This window comes from Labeo rohita, chromosome 24 (genome assembly GCF_022985175.1).
Source record: "Labeo rohita strain BAU-BD-2019 chromosome 24, IGBB_LRoh.1.0, whole genome shotgun sequence".
Lineage (NCBI taxonomy): Eukaryota > Metazoa > Chordata > Actinopteri > Cypriniformes > Cyprinidae > Labeo > Labeo rohita.
In genome coordinates this window covers 8,937,079-8,960,104 of record NC_066892.1, presented here as the reverse complement: position 1 = coordinate 8,960,104, position 23,026 = coordinate 8,937,079, and the positions used below count along the sequence as shown (strand labels likewise).

The following is a 23,026-nucleotide window of genomic DNA, read 5'->3' as shown; positions in this document are numbered from 1 at the left end:
AAACGTTCTAGAAATTTCTGTTTTTGAAAATCTTGTCAAAGAGTGAAATAATATGGGTCCTTATATATTATATTATATTATATTATATTATATTATATTAATATACATTTTATAATTTCAACAATGTAATATAATTTGTATAATAGTTTTATTTCAATTTTTAAGTAAGGAAGGAAAAAATATAGAAATCTTGTCAAACAATGAAATATTGTGGGTCCTTGTATTATATTATATTATATTATATTATATTATGTTGTATTATACATTTTAGAATTTTAACAATGTATTTTATTACATTAAATGTATATTGAATATATTAAATAAATTAATATCATTTTAAGTTTAATTTTTAAGTTTAATTTATAAATAAATTACATATTTTAAAAGTGTTAGTATAAAGTTTCTCCACAACTGACTGATACAGTAAATATGTAAAATGTTGTAGAAGTTTATATTATATTATATTATATTTATTATATTAATTATTATAAAAGTCTTGATAAGTCATATTGTACATTGATATTATAAATTTTCTGTCACATTTTGTCTTTATTTAAATGCTCAAAAAATAGTATGTTCCTAAATCAATTCCAGTTCAGACACAAATAGTATGTTTCTAAATCAATTCCAGACAGTTCCAGCTTCTACCACTAGAGGGGCAAAATGCTTCTTATGTTGCCTTCTCTTTCCAGTCTGTCTCTCAGACACACACACACTGAAACCTTTGTAATGCGACACTTGAATAATCAGTGTTCTAGCTCTGTGGCTCGGAGATTAGAATAAGAGAAAGTTGAATATCCGGATCGGGGAGCTCCAAGCATGATAAGAACTCCGCCGTGGAGTTTGAACAGGCCCGAGTCTCTCATGTTCATCCCGGCACATGCGTCCGCTGCAGAAATGTGACACTGACCCTCCTGGCTGGGCCTCAGGATGAGATAGGGACCAGCAGGAGTTTAGGCAAACCTTCACGGAGACTCTAGGGAGGACCGCGGTCCAGAATGTTATGTGAACATTGCAACACAAACTCCCCAAAAGGCGAATATCCTGATGCGAAGATATGCGCTGATGTTGACGAACCTCGCGCAACGTGTCCTTGATGATTTTAGCGCTCGGCTCTGAGGAAATCAAAATAAAGCTTGTTTTCTTGAACTAAAGCCACGAGGAGGTTTTTCACCTCTTCCTCTTTTCGTCCCGCATCGCTGTTATGCAAGAACTTTCAGGCTTTCTCATGCAACGTATTGGGTTTCAAAAGTAATTGAAGTTTCTCTGTGGTACGGCGTCTCTCATGGGCTGCCAACAGAAAGGGGGTGAGTTTGTTCCCATCAGCCCTGTGCCTCTTTACCTCTCATCACCTACATCCCTCAGGGAAACTCCAAACCCCCTTCTTCGGGACCTTTTAACCAACTCCTGCTCTCCTACCCTACCCAGAATTCTTCTTCACACCCAGTTAGGTGCATTTTAACCACCTCCAATGTGAAGACGTGTCAGTGTCATCCTTATCTGAACAGATACGTCCGGTATCTTCTGTGGGAAACGTCCAAACTGCATCTCCAGGGGCTCAGTGTTTGGTCCCATCCATGCTTTATCAGTTCCTCCCTCTAGATTTAGAGGCGAAATTGATTAGCAAGCCTCACTGGTGCCTGATTTCCCAGAGAGAAGGGGGAAAACGTGAAAAAAAAACAATGCCATTTTTGCATGGTGATGTAACTTCCACGTTTGGATTGTGTGTGGACGGTGAGGGCTGCCATTGTGTTCTTGCGAGCTTCAGGATGTCCTGTTGGGGAGGGGTATGTGGAGGGACAAGGGGACGTGAGGACCAGACAGAACTTCGTAAACGGTGGTAGAAGGAGCTTCTGATTCGCATCACGTACGCTTGGGAATCTAAAACTGTTTTGTGGAAGTTCTCAAGGAGTCAAGCTGTAGATCAACCTGTCTGCTTTGGTTTGTACGTTTAGATGAGGATTGTCTTCAAGCAAAGCTTGTTGGAGAATTTCGAGGAACAACCCTAAAAAGTGTCCTGGGAACTATTCGATCTTGACTTTCATCTGTCTGTTCCTGGTGGTTTGGTGTTTGCTAACTGGATGGGAAGTGTGGTGGTCGGTAAGTGTTCGCTTTGAGGAACTGGTTTGTGTTTTGAAGGAAGGTTCTTCATTTGGTTTTTAACCTTGCTATGATTTTTTAAGTGTATTTCGGAAGTTCTTGAAGCTTTTTGGTTGAATGAAACCAGAACGCCAAACTGAGACAGTAATGATTCAATGGTAAGTTAGTGGAGTTTAAACCGATGCTGACCAGATACTGTATAAAACAGGTGAAATCTGCTGGAATGAGGCACCTGGACATCTACTGGCCTCCCTTCTCTTCATAAATCTTTGTTCTCCTCGTTTTGGAGGGTGTGTTGGGGTGGATTTGGAGCCGAGGGGGGAGGGTGTTGAAATAGGAATGGCGTCAGTGGTTTTGGCGAGGTCTGCCACTTGTTTATTTTCACAGTGTTTATTATTGGAGCTGATTGTAGCTTATTTACACTGCTGTTTAGTTCCTCCCCATCTTTAGCAGTCCGGTGTTTAGACTCAGGAAGCCAAGTTTTTTGCAGATTGCAAACTGAGCCGTTATTTTACTGCCAGTCTTAGAGTAGTATTGGACTTTATCATTATATACACTACCAGTCAGAAGTTTTTGAACAGTAAGATTTTTAATGTTTTTTTTTTTTTTTAAGGAATTGCTCACTTATTTGATCCAAAATACAGCAAAAGCAATAAATGAAATATTTTTACTATTTAAAATAACTATTTTCTATTTTAATATATTTTAAAATGTAATTTATTTCTGTGATCAAAGCTAAATTTTCTGCATAATTACTCCAGTGTCACATGATCCTTCAGAAATCATTTTAAAATTCTGATTTGGTGCTCAAAAAACATTTATTATTATTATTAATATTTAAAACAGCTGAGTACATTTTTTCAGGATTTTTTGATGAATAGAAAGATCCAAAGATCAGCATTTATCTGAAATAAAAAGCTTTTAGCTACACACAATACCAATTTTTTGGAAAGAAATTATAGAGATTAACACTTTTATTTAGCAACGATGCTTTAAATTGATCAAAAGTAATGATAAAGACATTTATAATGTTACAAAAGATTTCTGTTTCAGCTAAATTCTGTTCTTCTGAACTTTCCAATTATCAAAGAAAACTGAAAAAATTCTATTCAGCTGTTACCAACTTAATAATAATAATAATAATAATAATAAACATTTTTAAGCAGTAAATCAGAATATTACAAGGATTTCTAGAAGGATCATGTGACTGGAGTAATTCTGCAAAAAATCACAGGAATAAATTACATTTTAAAATATATTCAAATTGAAAGCAGTTATTTTAAATAGTAAAAATATTTCAATTTTTGCTGTTTTTGCTGTACTTTGGATCAGATTAATGCAGACTTGATGACTTCTTTAAAAAAAAACATTAAAAATCTTTTGACTGGTAGAGTATTTTTATGTAGTAAGTGACTAGAAAAACTGATAAAAGTTTATTTAATTAGTCATTTTAAAATGTTTAAGTTTGGTTCTGTCTATATTATTATGAGCATTCCCTGCTGAACCAGCCTAAGATCGTTGGCTGGTTTTAGCTGGTTTAAGATGGAAGTAGCTGGTTTTAGCTGGTCTTCCAGCCTGGCTAGGCTGGTCAATCTGGTTTTATCTGGTTGTTCCAGCTGGTCTCCTAGCCTGGCCAGCTAAGGAACCCCTCTAAAACCAGCCTGCTGACCAGCTAAGACCAGGCTGGATGACCAGCAAGGTTATTAAAGCGTCTGTGATAAATGATAAAAAAATCATTAGATTTTTTCATAGTTTATCATTTAAGATTTATATAAACAATACATTCAATGTTTATTTGTTTTATTAATAGCCATGTAATAAGCAAGAACATGTATTTTAATATTTTCATATCTAATTTTTGTTCTAATTTTCACAGGTGTGAACTTCAAGGAAGTGAATGAAGACAATAAGCAGACGCTCTTTTCCGAGATCTACACTTCCATAGATACATTGGCCTTCACGTTTGGCAATGTGTAAGTGCAGCACACTTGTTTCATTATATGTTACTGTAAATTAATTGCTTTGTCATAAAACATCTGAACATCTGATTAGTCATTACAAAAAACCTCTGAAACATCTGCACACAGGATAGCGAACTCCCTGAGTCAGCAAGCTAAATGTGTGTTCAGCTCATGTCTGTTTTATAAGATAACACAGACTCTACGTGGTTTAGGTGTTGCTTGTTGTTTTTAACGTCAGGAGTGCGCCTGATGGTGTGTGTGAGTCATTAGCTTTGTTCCAAATCCTGGCAAGCTTCAGCATTTTAAGGCATCATAGGGAAAAGCTGTTTCAAATGGAAACTTAATGACACTGTGTCCTAAGATATCTTGTTTTTGGAAAAATTCCAAGAAAGCATTGTATTGTTTGCATAGATGGCAATGGCTCCATTCGAATAGGCATACTTTCCTACTATATAGTAGGCAAAAAACTGTATATGAAATATCCAAATTCAGAGTGATTCTGAAGCGTGCATCCATTTACTGTCCCATGAGGCCATGGGGGTGGAATTGAGAATTGCAATGAAGTGACACAACTGATGATGTGTGTCACATGATAATGATGACATGATGAGTGTAGTACGTCTGGATTACATTTGTACTACATACATTCATATATAAAACATTTTAATGGTCGCAAAGTACACTACCAGTCAAAAGTTTTTGAACAGTAAGATTTTTTATGTTTTTAAGGAAGTCTCTTCTGCTTACCAAGACTGTTTATTTGATCCAAAGTACAGCAAAAAACTGTAAAATTTTTAGATATTTTTACTATTTAAAATAACTGTTTTCTATTTGAATAATTTTAAAATTTAATTTATTCCTGTGATCAAAGCTACATTTTCAGCACCATTACTCTATTCTTCAGTGTCACATGATCCTTCAGAAATCATTCTAATAGGCTGATTTGCTGTTCAAGAAACAATATTATTATTATCAATATTTAAAAGAATTGATTATATTTTATTCAGGATTCTTTCATGAATAGAAATATCCAAAGATCGGCATTTATCTTAAACAAAAAGCTTATACACTATACCATTTAGGAGAAAGAAATTATATAAATTATAGAAATTGATATATTTTGGGAAAGAAATTACAGAAATTAATACTTTTATTTTAAATTGATCAAAAGTGATGATAAAGACGTATACATTTATAATGCTACAAAAGATTTCTATTTCAGATAAATGCTGTTTTTCTGAACTTTCTATTCATCAAAAAAACCTGGAAAAATTCTACTCAGCTGTTTTTAACGTAATTATAATAATAAATGTTTTTTGAGCAGCAAACCTGAATATTAGAATGATTTCTGAAGGATCATGTGACTGAAGTAATGATGCTAAAAATTCAGCTTTGAAATTACATGAATAAATTACATTTTAAAATATATTCAAATAGAAAGCAGTTATTTTAAATAGTAAAATATTACAAAATTGTACAGTTTCTGCTGTACTTTGGAGTTAAATATGCATCTCTAGTGTTTTTTAAAGTAGTTTTGGTTTTTAAGTAGGTCTGTATTGAGTGAGAGCATTTGCAGTGTTAGCTTAGCCACATGCTAATATCAAAACTCCTGTGTACTTTGTGTAAATATTGCTAACTGTTGCCTATGTAGAGTGTTCCAAATCACTCACTTAAGGTTTCATGACTGTTTGAATGCTTCCTTTAAAGCTAGATATCTATGTAGGCAGTAGATAGCAAAGATAACACTAGGGCATGAAACATAGCTGTCTTGCTGTATGTATGTGTTTTTTTTAATGCTGAGTAAGTTTTTATCTTGTCTTCCTCAGAGTGTCTGACTTCCTTATGGGAGATGTAGAGAACGGCTCAGCCTCGGGGCTTCCTCAGGCCCGCAGGAGCAGGGTGAGATTTCCCGCTATTTCCTCCTAATCACACACTTTAAAGCAGTCAGATCAACAGGTGGTTGAAAGCCACGTCAGAGTCTGAAAGCTGTGGCCTCTTTCTGTGCTGTAGAGATGGGGGTCAGAGAGTGCAAAGCTCAGTAAAGAAAAATAGAAACAAGGTCTGTTTTGGAGAAGAGTGCGCTTCCTGTTTGGACCACCCTTGTGATATATCTCATGGAAAAAGCCAGTGACATTTTGGCATTGTGATTTGACTGAGTGCACTCAGATAAAGCAGATATGGGAGATAAAACGTGTTTCCTTTTCTGTCTTGGATTGTTTGTTCTTTCGGCTGTCGTTTTATTGTCTCCTGTGTCTTATTTCAGTCTTTTGAAAACCTGACGGTGGAGTCTGGCGGGTGTGGACCGGAAAAAGATGACCCTCCAGGTAAGAGTCAGTCCATTTTACGTTCTAACTATCTATCTATCTTCTCTTTTTTTTTCTTTCTTTCTTTCTTTCTTTCTTTCTGTTTTCTTTTTTCTATTTTCTTTCATTTATTCATTCATTCATTCTTTCTATCTATCTATCTATCTATCTATCTATCTATCTATCTATCTATCTATCTCTCTTTTTATCTTTCTCTTTCTCTATTTTTCTATTTTTTCTTTCATTCATTCATTGTTTTTTTCTATTTTCTTTCATTCATTCATTCATTCTATCTATCTATCTATCTATCTATCTATCTATCTATCTATCTATCTATCTATCTATCTATCATCTTTCTCTCTTTCTTTCTTTCTTTCTTCTTTTTTTCATTTTTCTATTTTCTTTCATTTATTCATTCTTCTATCTATCTTCTCCTTTTTTCTTTCTTTCTTCTTTCTGTTTTTTTCTGTTTTCTTTCGTTCATTCATTCATTCTTTCTCTCTCTATCTATCTATCTATCTATCTATCTATCTATCTATCTATCTATCTATCTATCTATCTGTCTATCTATCTGTCTATCAATGTCTATCATCTTTCTGTTTCTTTCTTTGTTTCTTTGTTTCTTTCTTCTTTTTGTTTTCATTTTTCTATTTTCTTCCATTTATTCATTCATTCATTCTATCTATCTATCTATCTATCTATCTATCTATCTATCTATCTATCTATCTATCTATCTATCTTTCTATCTGTCTATCTTCTTTATCTTTCTTTCTTTCTTTCTTCTTTCTGTTTTCTTTTTTCTATTTTCTTTCATTTATTCTATCTATCTATCTATCTTTCTATCTGTCTGTCTGCATGTCTGTCTATCTATCTATCTATCTATCTATCATCTTTCTCTTTCTTTCTTTTTTCTTTCTTTCTTTCTTCTTTCTGTTTTCTTTTTTTCTATTTTCTTTCATTTATTCATCCATTCTTTCTATCTATCTTTCTATCTATCTATCTATCTGTCTATCTATTTATCTATCTGTCTATCTATCTGTCTATCTATCTATCTATCTATCTATCTATCTATCTATCGATCTTCTCTTTTTTCTTTCTTTTTTTCTTTCTTTCTTTCTTTCTTTCTGTTTTCTTTCTTTCTTTCTTTCTTTTTTCTGTTTTCTTTTTTCTATTTTCTTTCATTTATTCATTCATTCTTTCTATCTTTCTATCTCTCTATCTGTCTATCTATCTATCTATCTGTCTATCATCTTTCTCTTTCTTTCTTTCTGTTTTCTTTTTTCTATTTTCTTTCATTTATTCATTCTATCTATCTATCTATCTTACTTTCTGTCTTTCCTTCTTCTTTCTTTCTTTCTTTCTTTCCTTCTTTCTTTCTTTCTTTCGGTTTATTTTCTATCTATCTATCTATCTATCTATCTGTTCTTTCTTTCTTTCAAATTTCTCAAGCAAATGTCTTTTTCACCTAATGTTACCAAGCTTTCTTCAACTCCACTTTTATGATCCACTTGATTTCTGATGGATAAAATGATGTTTTTTCTTCTTTAAATATACTTTGTTACTCAGTAAAATCACATTATGGAAATAAAAAAACAGTTGCAAAGGTTTAAATTTAGCAGCACTTTTTATACCGATCACACCCATGTAGACACACATCAAACAGCTGTTCTCAGATCAGATTTCACTGATCGTTCTCAGCATGTGTAAGTAAGCTCTCGACTCACACATTCGCCGTCACTTTAAATCCTGTCAGGGCTGCTTAAGGCCAATCCACTCTAATACAGCCCCAAGGTCAGTAAACACTTTCCATCTGTCACACACGCACAGACACGCAAGCACCCTGCCCCTGCTGTAAACACACACATGTCTGGGGTGGGCTTGCTGGGATCCATTCGCCAGCCCCTTCCGCTCATCCTTACTGATGTGTTTGGCTGTGTGTCTGTCCTCTTCGCAGGACCCTCTCCGCCCGCGAGGGTGGAGGAGATGGACGGAGCCCTGCTCCGCAGTGACAGCGGGGTGGAGTCGGCCCTGCTCTATGCCAAAGCCTGGTCAAAATACACCAAGGAACTCCTGGCCTGGGTGGACAAGCGTATTAATATGGGTGAGTAGAGCAACATTAGTAAATGAGGAAGTTGCAGTTAGTTGTCAATCAAATTGCAGTCATGTTTAATGGGTTTTTTCAGTGTAATAAATAAGCTTTCCACTGATGTTACTTAATATCCTAATGATTTTTGGCATCAAAGAAAAATAGATTATTTTGACCCATACAATGTATTGTTGGCTATTGCTACAAATATACATGTGCTACTTATGATTGGTTTTGTGGTCCAGGGTCACATAAACTATTATATGTAACATATGCAATGGTCATGATAATATAATTCACAAGACATACATTACTATTCAAAAGTTTTGAGCTGTTTTTTAATGTTTTAATGCTTACCAAGTCTGCATTTATTTGATGAAAAATACAGTAAAAACTGTAAAATTGTGAAATATTATTACTATTTTAAAAAACCTATTTACTATTTTAATATATTTTAAAATGTAATTTATTTTTGTGATGCTAAGCTGAATTTTTATTATCATTACTCCAGTCTTCAGCATCACATGATCCTTGAGGAATCATTCTGATATGCTTATTTGGTGCTCAAGAAACATTTATTATTATTTTATTATTATCAATGTTTAAAATAGATGTGCTGCTTAATATTTTTGTGTTTTCAGAATTTATTGATGAATAGAAAGTTCAAATGCATTTATTTGAAATTGAAAGCTTTTGTGTCAAAAATAAAAGTCTATACTGTAATTTTTGATCAAATTAATGCATCCTTGCTGAATAAACGTTTTAATTTCTTTTAAAGAACATTATTGGCCCCAGACCTCAGATAGCCATTAAAAGTTCTTTCAGCCAATGAAACCTTGCCCTGACAATCAATGACTCCTTCGCTTTTATTCCCAGACATTGAGTGTGCAAAAAGCTATGCCAAGATGGCTGAATCTGCAAAGGCGCTGGCGTCTCAACAGGTCAGTGTTTCTGCTGTGATATGCACTTCATAAAAGTACAATGCAACTTACACATTTCCATTCTGAGACTACAAAAATTCTTTGCTAAACAAATGATGGTATTATCTTTTTATCTGTTTGTTCAATACCGTGTGCTTTATTTCAGGAGCACATGCCATTCCGGGATATTTACATCTCTGCCTTCAAGAATGATATCGAATACAGTCAGCTGATCATGCAAACCACAGCTGCTCTACAGTCCAATAAATTCATGCAGGTACGACTACTGCTCCTTGTTTTGATTATAATCTTAACCGTTCATTGTGTAACCGATTAATAGGAAATGTACCACTTCTTCAAAAGTGTATTTGCTTTCCGTGTTTGCATTTCAGCCTCTGCAAGCTCGAAAAAATGAACTGGATAAGTTGAGGAAGGAGGTGAAGGAACAATGGCAGAGAGAGCAGAAGAAAATGGTGGGTAAATTTTAATGCAGTCAATCAAAAGCAGTATTTGCGAAATACGTCGCTCATTTTTTCTGAAAACTGAGCTGTCTGAGCTGTCAGGCTGCTTGTTGTTTAAATTCCACTGCTGATCTAATAGGGGCTCAGTGTTAGCACTAATTACATCAGATTCTATTGCAGAGACTTCATTCTGTTGGTTTACAGACGTGTTTTTGTGTGAGGTATTTATAAGCAGCTGTTTAGCACCTAAGCATGACTTATTGCGAAAAAGGGAACAAACAAAGTTTGAGGTAGTGCTTATGTGCACCTGCGCTCTGAAGTGCGATTGTTTGTGTTGTAGTGCCTCTGAACGGGCAATGTGTATGTACTTCCTTGTGATTTGATAATTATATAAATGTGTTATGGATCTGTATATGTGACCCTGGACCACAAAACCTGTCGTAAGTAGCACATAAGTAGCCAAAAATACATTGCATGGGTCAAAATAATTGTTTTTTCTTTTATATTAAGTAAAGATCATGTTCCATGAAGATATTTTGTAAATTTTCCTAACATAAGTATATCAAAAATTAATTTTTGATTAGTAATATGCATGGCTAAGAACTTAATTTGAACAACTTTAAAGGCGATTTTCTCAATATTTTGATTTTTTGCACCCTCAGATTCCAATTTTTAAATACTTGTATCTCGGCCAAATATTGTGCAGGGGTCAGATATGCAGAATTTTTTGTGAAGCTTTGTATTATCTTTAGTTCACTTTTAATATTTGTCAAAGATTTTTGCACATAAAATAGTTAGTTTTAAAGTCAACATGGAATCTGATTTTACCCTAATAACATTTGTACATTTTTATGTTACATTTTCATTTTAATTAAAATTCATAGTGTTCTTTCTTTTTTATTTTTAAACAATTTCTATATCGTTTTTATTTCAGTTTTAGTTTAGATTATTTTAGTATATTAAGTTAAACTAAATGAAAATGAGAAAAATAGCTTTGGCAACTAGCTGAAATAAATAATTTTTTATATTTTGATTTGGGTAACAAACATTAAAATTTTTAATTAAATTTTTTGGTTTTAGTTTTAGCTTCAAGGGATAGTTCACCCAAAAATGAAAATTCTGTCAATAATTACACACCCTTATGTCGTTTCAAACCCGTAATACCTTATTTTTTATTACAAATTAAGATATTTTTGATGAAATCCGAGAGCTTTCTGATCCCACATAGACAACAACTGATACATTCAAGGCCCAGAAAGGTAGTAAGGTACGTGAGCGTGCGTCAAAGACTGACACAGAAAAGAAGAAATTGTTGAATAAAGAAGTTTTCTTTACACACAAGTATTCTCACAGCTTCATACTATTACGGTTGAATCACTGATGTCACACGGACTATTTTAACCATATCCTTACTACCTTTCTGGGTCTTAAATGTGTCAGTTGCTTTGCTGTCTATGCAGGGTCAGAAAACTCTCGGATTTCATCAAAAATATCTTAATTTGTGTTCCGAAGATGAACAAAGGTCTTACGGGTTTGAAACGACATGAGGGTGAATAATTAATGACTAAAGTTTCATTTTTGGGTGAACTATCCCTTTAAAGTTTTTCTTGCGTTAAACATGCTATTTTCGTTATTGTTCCTTTAACATGTTTCTGTTTATATTGTATATTTCCAGCATGAAGCCGACAGTGCGCTGAAAAAGGCCCAGATCCTGAAGGCACAGAGGCAGGAAGAGTACGAGAAAGCACGCTGTTCCACCAATCGAGTGGAGGAGGAACAGATCGGAACGGCGGGAGGAAAACAGCTGGAGAAGAGACGCAAACTGGAGGAGGAGGCTCTGCAGAAGGTCAGACACAGATACAGCACACACCAAATTCCTCAACACAACCGTTGCTTTATTCAAGACTTCGTAAGTGCCAAATGGATACTGTATTGCACACTCTACTGTCATGAAAATGTAAATCTGTGTTAGGGAGTGATTTGATAAAAGCAGTGATGCAACTGACTTTGTTTCAAAAGTGTATAGTGCATCTCAGCTGTTCTGAAAATAGCTTAACTGGTCCATTTACAAGCAATTTTTCCATCAAAAAGTGGTCAAGAAGTGCTTTTTTGTGTCATTGTATCATTGGGAAGTCCAGTTCTTTTAAACTCAAATAAACCATTTTTTACTTCCAAAATTATTTGCTGATTGCTTTAAATTAGAACTTTGATTCATTTGAATTAGAGAGTGTTTTTTTTAAATAAGTTGTACATTTAATGTATTTTAATTTTAGTATTTTTGTTATGCTTATGTTATGCTTTTTTTATTAGTTTATTTCTATAAAGCTTTATTTTTATTTCATTTTTTTAATTTAGTACTGCATGTTTTAATTAACTGAAACTGCATTTCAGTTAGTTGTCGAGACAACACGTTTTGTTTTTTAAAATTAATGTTTTGCATTTAATAATTATGTTTTATTCTATGTCAGCTTTTTCAGTTAATTTTTAAGTTTTAGTGAACAATAACAATGTTGAATCTAATTTATGTTTTCTCCTTAGGTTAACATTAAGATCCTTTTTCTTTAGTGTCATTAAATACAGCTAAAAATATATTATAAAAATCGTTGGTAATATAATTAAAACATTAAATAGGTTATAAATATTATATATGTGAGCCTGGACCCCTAAGTAGCATGGGTATATTTGTAGCAATAGCCAAAAATACATTGTGTGGGTCAAAATTATGCATTATATTATTTTTTATTATATACATATTATATATTTCTATTATATTACTATATATATTATTTTTATGCCAAAAATCATTAGGATATTGAGTAAAAATCATGTTCCATGAAGATATTTTGTTAATTTCCTACCGTAAATAGATCAAAACTTAACTTTTGATTAGTAATTTGTACTTTTGTATTTGTACTTAATAAAGCTTTTCCTATACTATAGTCACAACTATAGTTTAACTATAAATTAGTCTCTTGTGGCTTACCAAACTAGTTTCAAATGTACTTTCTCCTGCTGTAAATAACCTGTTGTTTTATGGCACAAATATAATCCAGAAATGGAATTTAACAGGAAGTATCCTGGTCTAAATATAAGTGTGTTTGTATTTGGCTGTTTCTAGGCAGAGGAAGCCCAAGAACATTACAAGCAGTGCATCACAGATGTCGGGGTGAAGAGAGTGGACCTGGCCAACACCAAGAGCGAGATTCTCACTCAGATACGAGAGCTTGTGTTTCAGTGTGATCTAACCCTGAAAGCAGTGAGTAATAATGTACACACACACACTTAGATAAAATCTAACTTATTACTGGTCTTTCAGACAAAACGGGCACACCTGGACTCCTTAGGGTGGAGTGTAATTGGTTGACCGCACTTTAACAAACTGACCTCAGGCTAGAGATTAAATTTCACAACGTATTAACCAGAAATGTTAACCAGAATGGTCAAGGCATAAATCTTGTATCATTAAAACTATTAATTTGTAACGTTACAGTTGAAGTCAAAAGTTTTCATACACCTTGGAGAATCTGCAAAATGTTAATTATTTTGCCAAAACAAGTGGGGTCTTACAAAATGCATGTTATTTTTTATTTAGTTCTGACCTGAATAAGATATTTCACATAAAAGATGTTTACATATAGTCCATGAGAGAAAATAATAGTTGAATTTATAAAAATTACCCTGTTCAAAAGTTTACATACACTTGATTCTTAATACTGCGTTGTTACGTGAATGATTCACAGCTGTGTTTTTTGTTTAGTGGTAGTTGTCCATGAGTCCCTTTGTCCCATGAGTTTGTCCTGAAGAATTAAACTGGCCGCTGTTCTTCAGAAAAAATCCTCAGGACCCAGAAATTCTTTGGTTTTTCAGCATTTTTGTGTATTTGAACCCTGTATTTGATTTTGAGATCCATCTTTTCACACGAGGACAACTGAGGGACTCATTTCCAACTATTACAGAAGGTTCAAACGCTCACTCATGCTCCAGAAGGAAAAACTATGCATTAAGAGCCGGGGGGTGAAAACTTTTGAATGGAATGAGGATGTTTACATTTTTCTAATTTTTTTTTATTTAGTACTGCCCTTCAGAAGCTACAGAAGATACTTACATGTTTCCCAGGAGACAAAATAAGTTACATTTACCCAGATCTTCAAATTCAAAAGTTTTCACCCCCCGGCTCTTAATGCATAATTTTTCCTTCTGAAGCATCAGTGATGCTAATAGTTACATATGAGTCCCTCAGTTGTCCTCAGTGTGAAAAGATGGATCTCAAAATCATACAGTCATTGTTGAAAAGGTTTCAAATACACAAAAAGCCTGAAAACCCAAAGAATTTGTGGGATCTGAAGGATTTTTCTGAAGAACGGCAGTTGAACTGTTCAGGACAAACAAAGAACTCATGTACGACTATTACTAAACAGTGGATCATTCATGTAACAACACAGTAGTACAAAAACAAGTGTATGTAAACTTTTGAACAGGGCCATTTTTATAAATTCAACTATTATTTTCTCTTGTGGACTATTTTATGTGAAATATCTTATTCAGGTCAGTACAAAATAACATGCATTTTGTATGATCCCTCTTATTTCAGTAAAATAATTCACATTTTGCAGATTCTGTAAGGTGTATGTAAACTTTCGACTTCAACTGTTTTTTGTGCATTTAGGAAGAGGTATTTGTGTCATGATAATAAGAATTTATTTTCTTGTTTGCAGGTAACAGTGAACTGGTTTCAGATGCAGCAGGCGCAGGTGGTTTCCCTGCCTGTGAATTTCCAGTCGCTCTGCGAGAACGCTAAACTGTACGAACCGGGTCTGTGTTACACTGATTTCGTGAAGAGTCTCCCCTCTGACAGAACCAGGGTGGAATCCTTCTCCTTTGACACCTGTGGGACACAAAACACAGGGTAGGCTTACATAACTATCTGTAACTTCCCAGCTCAGAACGTTCCCACAAAGATGAGTATCCTGGAAAATCTATGTTTTGGAATCACTATGCCAAATTCTGCTTCTCAAAACTGGCAGCAGCCTGCTTATTTTTTTCCAGATCTTTGACTTTTAAGTCACTGAGTGATGGAGAAAGAGAGAGAGAAACTGAATTGTGTTGGTGAGAATGTCACACAATTGTGTGGTCGCCCTCAGGTCTTCCTGAGGAAATGGCTGTGGTCAGGGCAAAGAGGGATATAGGGAACGGGACAGGAGTGAAAGGAGGAATGTTTCTATTTATCAGATCTCATGTCTACACACACTCCTTCTGGCACACAAATCCGAGTTGTTGATATCCTGTTTTGTGTAGGGGGCCATATTTCAGAGCAACCTGTTTAAAAACACACCTCTTAGTCCTGAAACGAAACTCAAAAGCAGTCCAGTCAAAACACCCACTTTTTTAACACAAGATACTTTTTTATTCGTGGATTGGTGAGTGATTTGCAGGCCTTTTGTTTTGAACTGTTAAGAGGTTTTACTGAAAATGGCTGGAAGGTGGTGAAAACTGAATTTCATCAGTATCTCTCTTTTAAACACACACACACACACACACAACTGTTGTCTATAAATGTCTATAAAATTCAACCTAGTAAGCAAACATTAGTTGAGATGCCTGTGGACTAGCCTAATTTGTATACAGACATCTCATAAGCAGTGCATCTTGCAAAAACATCTTGAATGTTGTTCGAACATCTGACTGGTAATGTTTTTTGCATTGTGTTATATAAATATCACTGTTTTTATTGTTAACTAAAAGTATTAAAATAATTTCAGATCAGAATCTGAATTTTGTTAAATAGTATAAAATATTTAACATATTAATCGTAATTATCTGTGTTGTTATTGCTAACTGAAACTGTCAAATATTTTTTGTTTAAATAAAGTTGAAATTAAATAAAATATAAATATAAGATGAAAATGCTAAACCTAAAAAATAATTAAAGATATCTAAAAAAGTTGTAGTTAAATAGAAAAAATGACAACAGCATATAACAAAATGACTAAAACAGACTAAAATTAAAATAAAAACTGAAAATATAAAAATAAAAGCTAATTGAAAATATTAATAAATTTTATAAAATATATAAAACAGTTCTGTCAAATTGATTAATCATGACTAATTGCATTCCAAATAAAAGTTTGTTTGCATAATATATATATATATAATATATAATATAATATGATTTATATTATATATAAATATAATTATTGCGTATATTTCTTAAACATATACATGTGCATATAAATATATAGTTCACACATATATTATGTAAGCTTATTTTTTTGATTAATGATTAATCGCGATTAATCGATTTGTGATATAAATATTGTTAGTTATTGTTATATATAGTTATTGTTAACTAAAACTATTAAAATTATTTCATTATATAAATTGTAATATGTAATAGAATTTTATTAAATAGTATAAAGTATTATATAAAATATAAATCAAATATAAATATGAGATGAAAATGCTAAACCTAAAAAATAATTTTAAAAAAACAAAACAAAACAAAAAAATTGTAGTTAAATAGAAAAAATGACAAAAGCATATAACAAAATTACTCACGATTAATTGCATCCAAAATAAAAATATGTATAAATATTTTATATTTATTATTTTTTTTACATATATATTATACACAGTAGACACATATTATGTAAACACAGACTTTTGTTTTTGATGTGATTAATCGCGATTAATCAATTTGACACCACTAAATACTAAAATAACACTGGTTAATATAGATTTTGTGGAAGAAATGCGTGTTTTTGGCCACATTTTAGATTTGGGAACACATTATTAACTAGTTTGCATGAGCAAAAACTATTAGTTAATACTGAATGTGTTCCTAATCTAAAATGTTAACATATTTTTACTACATTTTTAATACATACACATTTTTTAAGCATTTTAATGACCAACAGTGTTCTTTCTCATATCAGGTTTGTGGCTGTCTAAACTAGTCCAAACTGGTTTTCCAAAATTCTGTTTTATGTTCATGCAGGTTGCCCCACTCAAAGCGAGTGATGAATAGCGGCCACTCAACCCAAGTTCACTTGTCCCAGGTGTCTCTCACACCTGGAGACTTTCTGAGCGCAGACGAGGTGGAGAGTCACGTCCAAGCACGCACCGGAAAGATGACAGACGGACGCTCGAACAGCAGTACGGATATTCAAGGTAGCGCATCAAACACACTCTTTCCTAGTGAACAAATTTTCCTTAAAAGCGCTCGTTTCTGTGAGGTCCAGTGAGGCTGCGTCACTGCGGGACTTGGATGACTTCCCTGGAATGCAAAAAGCGAATCAGTCCCTCAGGATGCGCCCTCGTTTATCTCTTTCATGAAAAAGTTAGTTCTTTTCACTGATGACAGATCAAACCTCTGCTCTGAGATACGCCTGTCAGACCTGCTTTTATCAGAGATCAATTGGACACATTAGTGTTTTAAGACTTCTCATTAAGGTTTACGAGAGTGTGGAAGAAGAAAGGGCAGAGGAAGTGGGCAGCAGATACACATGCAGCACTCAGCTGATCATCTGTGGAGATGTTCTTGACTCTCATTTCCTATTTCCTGAATCAACTTATCATCCTATTTATTGTTAGGGCTGGGTATTAATACTATTTCAGTAATTATTCAGTTTATTTCTGACTTACCAGGTTTGGATTCAGTTGAATCCTGATTTAAATTTAATTTGATTCGGTTTGTTTGGGTGTATTAATACCGTAATACCGCAACTTTTACAGTGCACTCTTTCAAACTGATTCAAACAAAGTACTTCTTAATGAAAATATCCAGTTCGTAAAAGTCATTTGTTTTCGGAATTGGTCTAAACTGGTAAATTATATGGTTCTGATTTACTAAAAAGAACCAGTTCGTGACAGTCATTTGTTTCAGGAAGCAGGCTACACACTGGTACTCTATTTGGTTATGATTCACTAAAAAAAGGCTGATGTGTTTCAGGAATCAGAAATATATATATTTATGATTCAATACAAATGAACCAGCTCATAAGAGTCATTTGTTTCAGGAGTCATACTGCACTGGTACACTACATATTTAATGATTCGCTAAAAGGAACTGATTCATAAGAGTCATTTGTTTTGGGAATCTGCCTATTACTGTAAAACTCCTTTGAGGCCTTCTGTAAAAAGAAACTGTTTGAAAGAGTCATTTGTTTCAGGCATCACTGTACACTGGTACACTATTTGATTGTGATTCACCAAAAAAAGGCTCATGTTTTAGGAATCAGGCAAACTATACATTTATGATTCAGTACAAATGAACCAACTCACAAGAGTCATTTGTTTCAGGACTCATACTGCACTGGTACACTATATGTTTATGATTCACTAAAAAGGAATCAGTTTATAAGAGTCATTTCTTTTGGGAATCTGCCTATTACTATAAAGCTGCTTTGAGGTGTTCTGTAAAAAGAACCTGTTCATAAGATTCATTTGTTTCAGGAATGACTGTAAACTGGTACACTATTTGGTTATGATTCACTAGAAAGTAACTGCTTCAGAAGAGTCATTTGAAAAAAGACTTATTTGCTTCAGAAATCAGGCAAACTATATATTTATGATTCAATACAAATAAACCAACTCATAAGAGTCATTTGTTTCAGGAGTCAGACTGCACTGGTACACTATATGTTTATGATTCACTAAAAGGAATCAGTTTATAAGAGTCATTTGTTTTGGTAACCTGTCTATTACTGTATATCTGCTCTGAAGACTTCTGTAACAACGAACCTGTTCAGAAGAGTCATTTGTTTCAGGAATCACTGTACACTGGTACACTATGATTCACTAGAAATGAATTGCTTCATAAGAGTCATTTGTTCATGAATCAGTCATGTATGTTCTATCTTATATAGTTAAACACAAGGATGGACATACATACAACATAAATTGAATGTTATGTTGTGTTCAACAGCTCTGAGGATCCAGGGTCCGTTTCGGGTCTGGAGGACCAGCAGTCAGGGTGGAGGCATGTGCAGTGACTCGGAGAGCGCTGGAGGAAGCAGCGAATCTCGCTCTATGGACTCTCCTACGGCAAGCCCAGGTACAGCAACACTCACTCCTACTCTTATAAATCTCTTAACGCTTGAGGTAAAAAACACATGATCGACAGGTCTTGTGTCACAAGTGTGTGTAGCATAGTTATGGTAAACCAACCAGTCATGCTTTCTAGTGTATAATTACCCAGAAAGTCATTGAGTGCTTACAGTATTCTCTCATGTTTTCTCTCACATACATTACCGTTCAGATTTGTTTAAAGAAATTAAACATTTTATTCAGCAAGGATGCATTAAATTTAATGCATTAAATGATCCCTTTCTGACATTTTCCAGGTGATTTTAAGAGAAGGCTTCCCAGAACCCCATCCACAGGCACCATGTCTTCAGCAGATGATCTGGATGAGAGAGAACCACCATCTCCTTCAGATAATGGTGAGCTTTTGCACATTGAATAACACAAACATGCTTGCTAGCCGTTTGACATTGCATACATATTGTACAGAATGCACAGAATGTCATCCAAGCATGTTGACAGTCAGCTAGAATTGTTGCTAGAAACATTTTTCAAAGAAATATCTTAATGAACAGAGAAAAAAAAACTCTAAATATTGTATTTTAGGTCTGAGCGAAATGATTACAGAGGCAGCCAGCTCTCCTGGACCCTTCCGCAACACTCAGATGTCTAAAGCGGCACAGACGCACAAGCTGAGGAAGCTCCGTGCACCGTCGAAGTGCAGGGAGTGTGATAGTCTTGTGGTATTTCACGGTGCTGAATGCGAGGAGGTGAGTTCTTGCATGCGCACAGATCTTTTAAACACAAATTCTGTGTTGCAAATTCATTTCATGCCTTTAGAGTGAAGAATAATGTATGGGGATTTGCTTTTTTCAGTGTTCTCTTGCTTGTCATAAGAAGTGTTTGGAGACTCTCGCCATCCAGTGTGGGCATAAAAAGCTGCAGGGAAAAATGCATCTGTTTGCTATCGACTTTGCTCAGGCAGCCAAGAACAGTCCTGATGGAATCCCCTTCATCATCAAAAAGTGCACCTCAGAGATCGAAAACAGGGCTCTGAATATCAAGGTGTGTACTTCCTCTCCGTGTCTTGTGTGTTTCCTGGAGGATATGAGGATATTGTAAATGCTGAGCAAGACTGAAAGGAGATGTTTTGTTTTTTAAAAAGGGAATTTACCGTGTTAACGGTGCCAAATCGCGGGTGGAGAAGCTTTGTCAGGCCTTCGAGAATGGCAAAGACCTGGTGGAGCTTTCAGATCTATACCCTCACGATATCAGCAACGTCCTCAAACTCTACCTACGACAGGTGTCTGTCAAACGTATTTTTATGATTTTTTTTTTATTAATGTTTTTTTAAGAAACATTTTTAAAAATGTTAATTATTAGCCCCACTTCTCAATTTTTATTTTATTTTAATTATCTGCCCTGCCCTGCTATTATTTATTTTATTTTATTTTATTTTATTTTTTCATTTGCCCTGCTATTTTTTTCAGGAATTTGTAGGGTTTTTAAAAATTTAATTTAATTTAATTTAATTTTTTTTTTTTTTTTTTTTTTTTTTTTCATTTGGCCTGCTATTTTTTTTCAGGATTTTATTTTATTTTATTTTTATTTATTTATTTATTTTTATTTGTCCTGCTATTTTTTTTCAGGATTTTATAGTTTTATTTTATTTTTAAATAAATATTTTAACTTCATTACCTTATTTAAAAATAAAATTAAAAACAATTTATATATTTCTTTTAATAATAAAAATTATCTTTTTATACCCCTCAGCTCCCAGAGCCCCTGGTTCTTTTCCGATACTATAACGACTTCATCGGATTGGCCAAAGAGAGTCAGAGTATCATTGTTGACGAGGTAGAGGCGTCAAGAGGAAGTCCCGCCTCTGACAGCCCGCAGATCAGCGTAGAGCTCAACCGGGTCCTCTTCAAGATTAAAGACCTGCTGCGTCAGCTTCCTTCAGCCCACTACAAAACACTGCAGTTCCTTATTCAGCACTTGCACAGGTGTTTGACTCCCACACAGATCCAACCATGCACAAATATGTAAATCTGTCACGTTATTTGTGCATTTATTTTAACCAGTTTGTTTCTTTATAATAGGGTGTCAGAAAGGGCAGATGAGAACAAGATGACTGCTAGTAATCTAGGTATTATCTTTGGGCCCACACTGATCAAGCCCCGACAGGCCGATGCAGAGGTCTCCCTGTCCTCACTGGTGGACTACCCCTACCAGGCCCTGATTGTGGAGCTTTTAATCCGCCATTATGAGATGATCTTCGATACTCCTCTGAGTCCTCTTCCACCTTCCTCACCTGTCGCAGAGAGCTCTCCGCTCCCCATCAAATCACGCTTCACTCCACAGGAGAAAGAGCAACAGCTTAGCCGACATTCAAAGTCCCTGGTGGACATTAAGGAGGTGAGACGGTTTGTTGATATTTATGTTGTAAATTAGTAAAAATATAGTTGTTGTTTTTTATATAAAAAAACAATAAATATACATGAGCAATATCACATGAGTAGCAGGGCGATATGGCTATATATCAGTCGTAGGTAATCACAGCGTGCCTGTATACAGCCATATAGCACGGCTACGAGTGTTATATTGCATTTATACAACAGTTCGATGGCATGAGTGTATAAATACATAAGAAACAGAGTGTCTTTAAAACCCCCTTTTGTGCAAACTACTTCCTTCGGCCATGGTTTCAAATCTCAAGTTGACAGTTAAATCGTTACTTATTTGAAAACGGCACTTTAGAACTAGTAACAAAGGAACGGTGGGTGTTAATGTTACATAAAATATAACGTGATGAGATTTTGCCGTCAGCCAAAACAGTTTGCTCTGGAACAAATAATCAATTAAAGAGACCAAAGACTGCCCATTAGGTTTACCCAAAACAAACTATATCTCATGTTTAACCACTATAGAGACATCAGAGCCAGTGGCAAATTCCAGAAGAACTGGCTGAGGTAAGGCTGCTCTCGGCGGGTTCATGAGTGCTGAACGGCCGCTGCACCCTGTAACTCACATCTCCGAAAACATCAAAGCAAATTTTCAAATAGACATTATTTTTATTAACAAACTGCATATTTGAAGTCTAAACAAGTACATTCTCACCTAAAAAAACTACATTCTATGAGTATCCCTGTGAGAAATACCGCAAATGGAGTGATAGAAAGAGTGAAATGGTTGGAGTTTCTCTACAACAGGGGTGCCCAAACTTGGTCCTGGAGGCCCAGTGTTCTACAGAGGTCAGCTCCAACCCCAATTAGACACATCAAGCTCTTACTAAGCATACTAGAAACTTCCCGGCAGGTGTTTTTAGGAAAGTTGTAGCTAAACTCTGTGGGACACCGGCCCTCCAGGACCGAGTTTGGGCACCCCTGCACTAGAATATCACGCTTTTCTCAGCCAATCAGATTCGAGGACCAGAAAGAACTGTTGTATAAAACTTGCTATCTTACTGCAAAGTCCTTAAAACCAGCTTCTGAAACAGTAGTTTGATAGGTTTCAAACTTGTCCAACCTTGTCATTACCTGGTCAAGATGGTTGCTTAGCTGGACTACCAGCTGGTGGACCATCTTGATCAAGCTATTTAGGACCGGTGTTGCCAAGTCCACGGTCTTCCCACTGAATTGTGCTTTTTAACACTATTTCTGTGGGCTGCTTTTCATGTCCGTGGGTTGAAGTGACCTCAAGAACGTGATATTTAGCCTCTGGAATGTTCATTTTACCAGGGGAACCCTGACAAAATATGTGTATTTTACCCCTAGGAATGTGAGAGCCCCCTCAAAACGCGATTGGACTAGTTTTGAGTAGCAATTGGGTGGGTTTAGTTGTTAAAACCTGGCATCCCTGCCCTTGTGGTCCAAGATGGTCCAGTTCTATCCACCATGCCTGATGAAAAGTCCTCCAACTGTTTTTTCTTGCAGAAAAGACCAAACCGAATCTTGGAAATAAAAATTCCTTGAGTCTAATGAAAACTGTATCTACTAAAGGAGCAGTAATTCATATTTCTTTGTTTCATTGTTTCAAAACAGCCAAAAGCTAAGACGTATAAAAGACACTCCTCTGTAATACCTTCTACACACCTAATGGATGAGGTGAAAGAGGGGAAGATTAGGTCTGACAAAGACTTTGCTCCAGGTCAGTATTGTTTTACTTGGCTAAT

General features: G+C 34.8%; 1 protein-coding gene across 4 annotated transcripts in view; it reads left to right on the top strand.

Annotated features, from left to right (window-relative positions):
• The window catches only part of arhgap29a (Rho GTPase activating protein 29a), a 54,974-nt gene that overhangs the window by 29,846 nt on the left and 2,102 nt on the right, over nucleotides 1-23,026 (top strand). For 3 of the 4 annotated variants that reach the window (XM_051098152.1, XM_051098155.1, XM_051098154.1), the window contains 19 exons: nucleotides 3,977-4,073; nucleotides 5,888-5,960; nucleotides 6,325-6,385; nucleotides 8,319-8,465; nucleotides 9,327-9,391; nucleotides 9,537-9,647; nucleotides 9,763-9,843; nucleotides 11,507-11,677; nucleotides 12,950-13,087; nucleotides 14,547-14,737; nucleotides 16,826-16,998; nucleotides 18,755-18,883; nucleotides 19,173-19,271; nucleotides 19,459-19,622; nucleotides 19,729-19,917; nucleotides 20,018-20,155; nucleotides 20,626-20,858; nucleotides 20,955-21,270; nucleotides 22,896-23,001. In XM_051098152.1, coding sequence (XP_050954109.1) covers nucleotides 3,977-4,073; nucleotides 5,888-5,960; nucleotides 6,325-6,385; nucleotides 8,319-8,465; nucleotides 9,327-9,391; nucleotides 9,537-9,647; nucleotides 9,763-9,843; nucleotides 11,507-11,677; nucleotides 12,950-13,087; nucleotides 14,547-14,737; nucleotides 16,826-16,998; nucleotides 18,755-18,883; nucleotides 19,173-19,271; nucleotides 19,459-19,622; nucleotides 19,729-19,917; nucleotides 20,018-20,155; nucleotides 20,626-20,858; nucleotides 20,955-21,270; nucleotides 22,896-23,001 — 2,682 coding nt within the window. Of the gene's footprint in view, nucleotides 1-1,818; nucleotides 2,101-3,976; nucleotides 4,074-5,887; nucleotides 5,961-6,324; nucleotides 6,386-8,318; nucleotides 8,466-9,326; nucleotides 9,392-9,536; nucleotides 9,648-9,762; nucleotides 9,844-11,506; nucleotides 11,678-12,949; nucleotides 13,088-14,546; nucleotides 14,738-16,825; nucleotides 16,999-18,754; nucleotides 18,884-19,172; nucleotides 19,272-19,458; nucleotides 19,623-19,728; nucleotides 19,918-20,017; nucleotides 20,156-20,625; nucleotides 20,859-20,954; nucleotides 21,271-22,895; nucleotides 23,002-23,026 lie in introns of those variants that run through there. The other variant, XM_051098153.1, reaches the window with a different exon arrangement.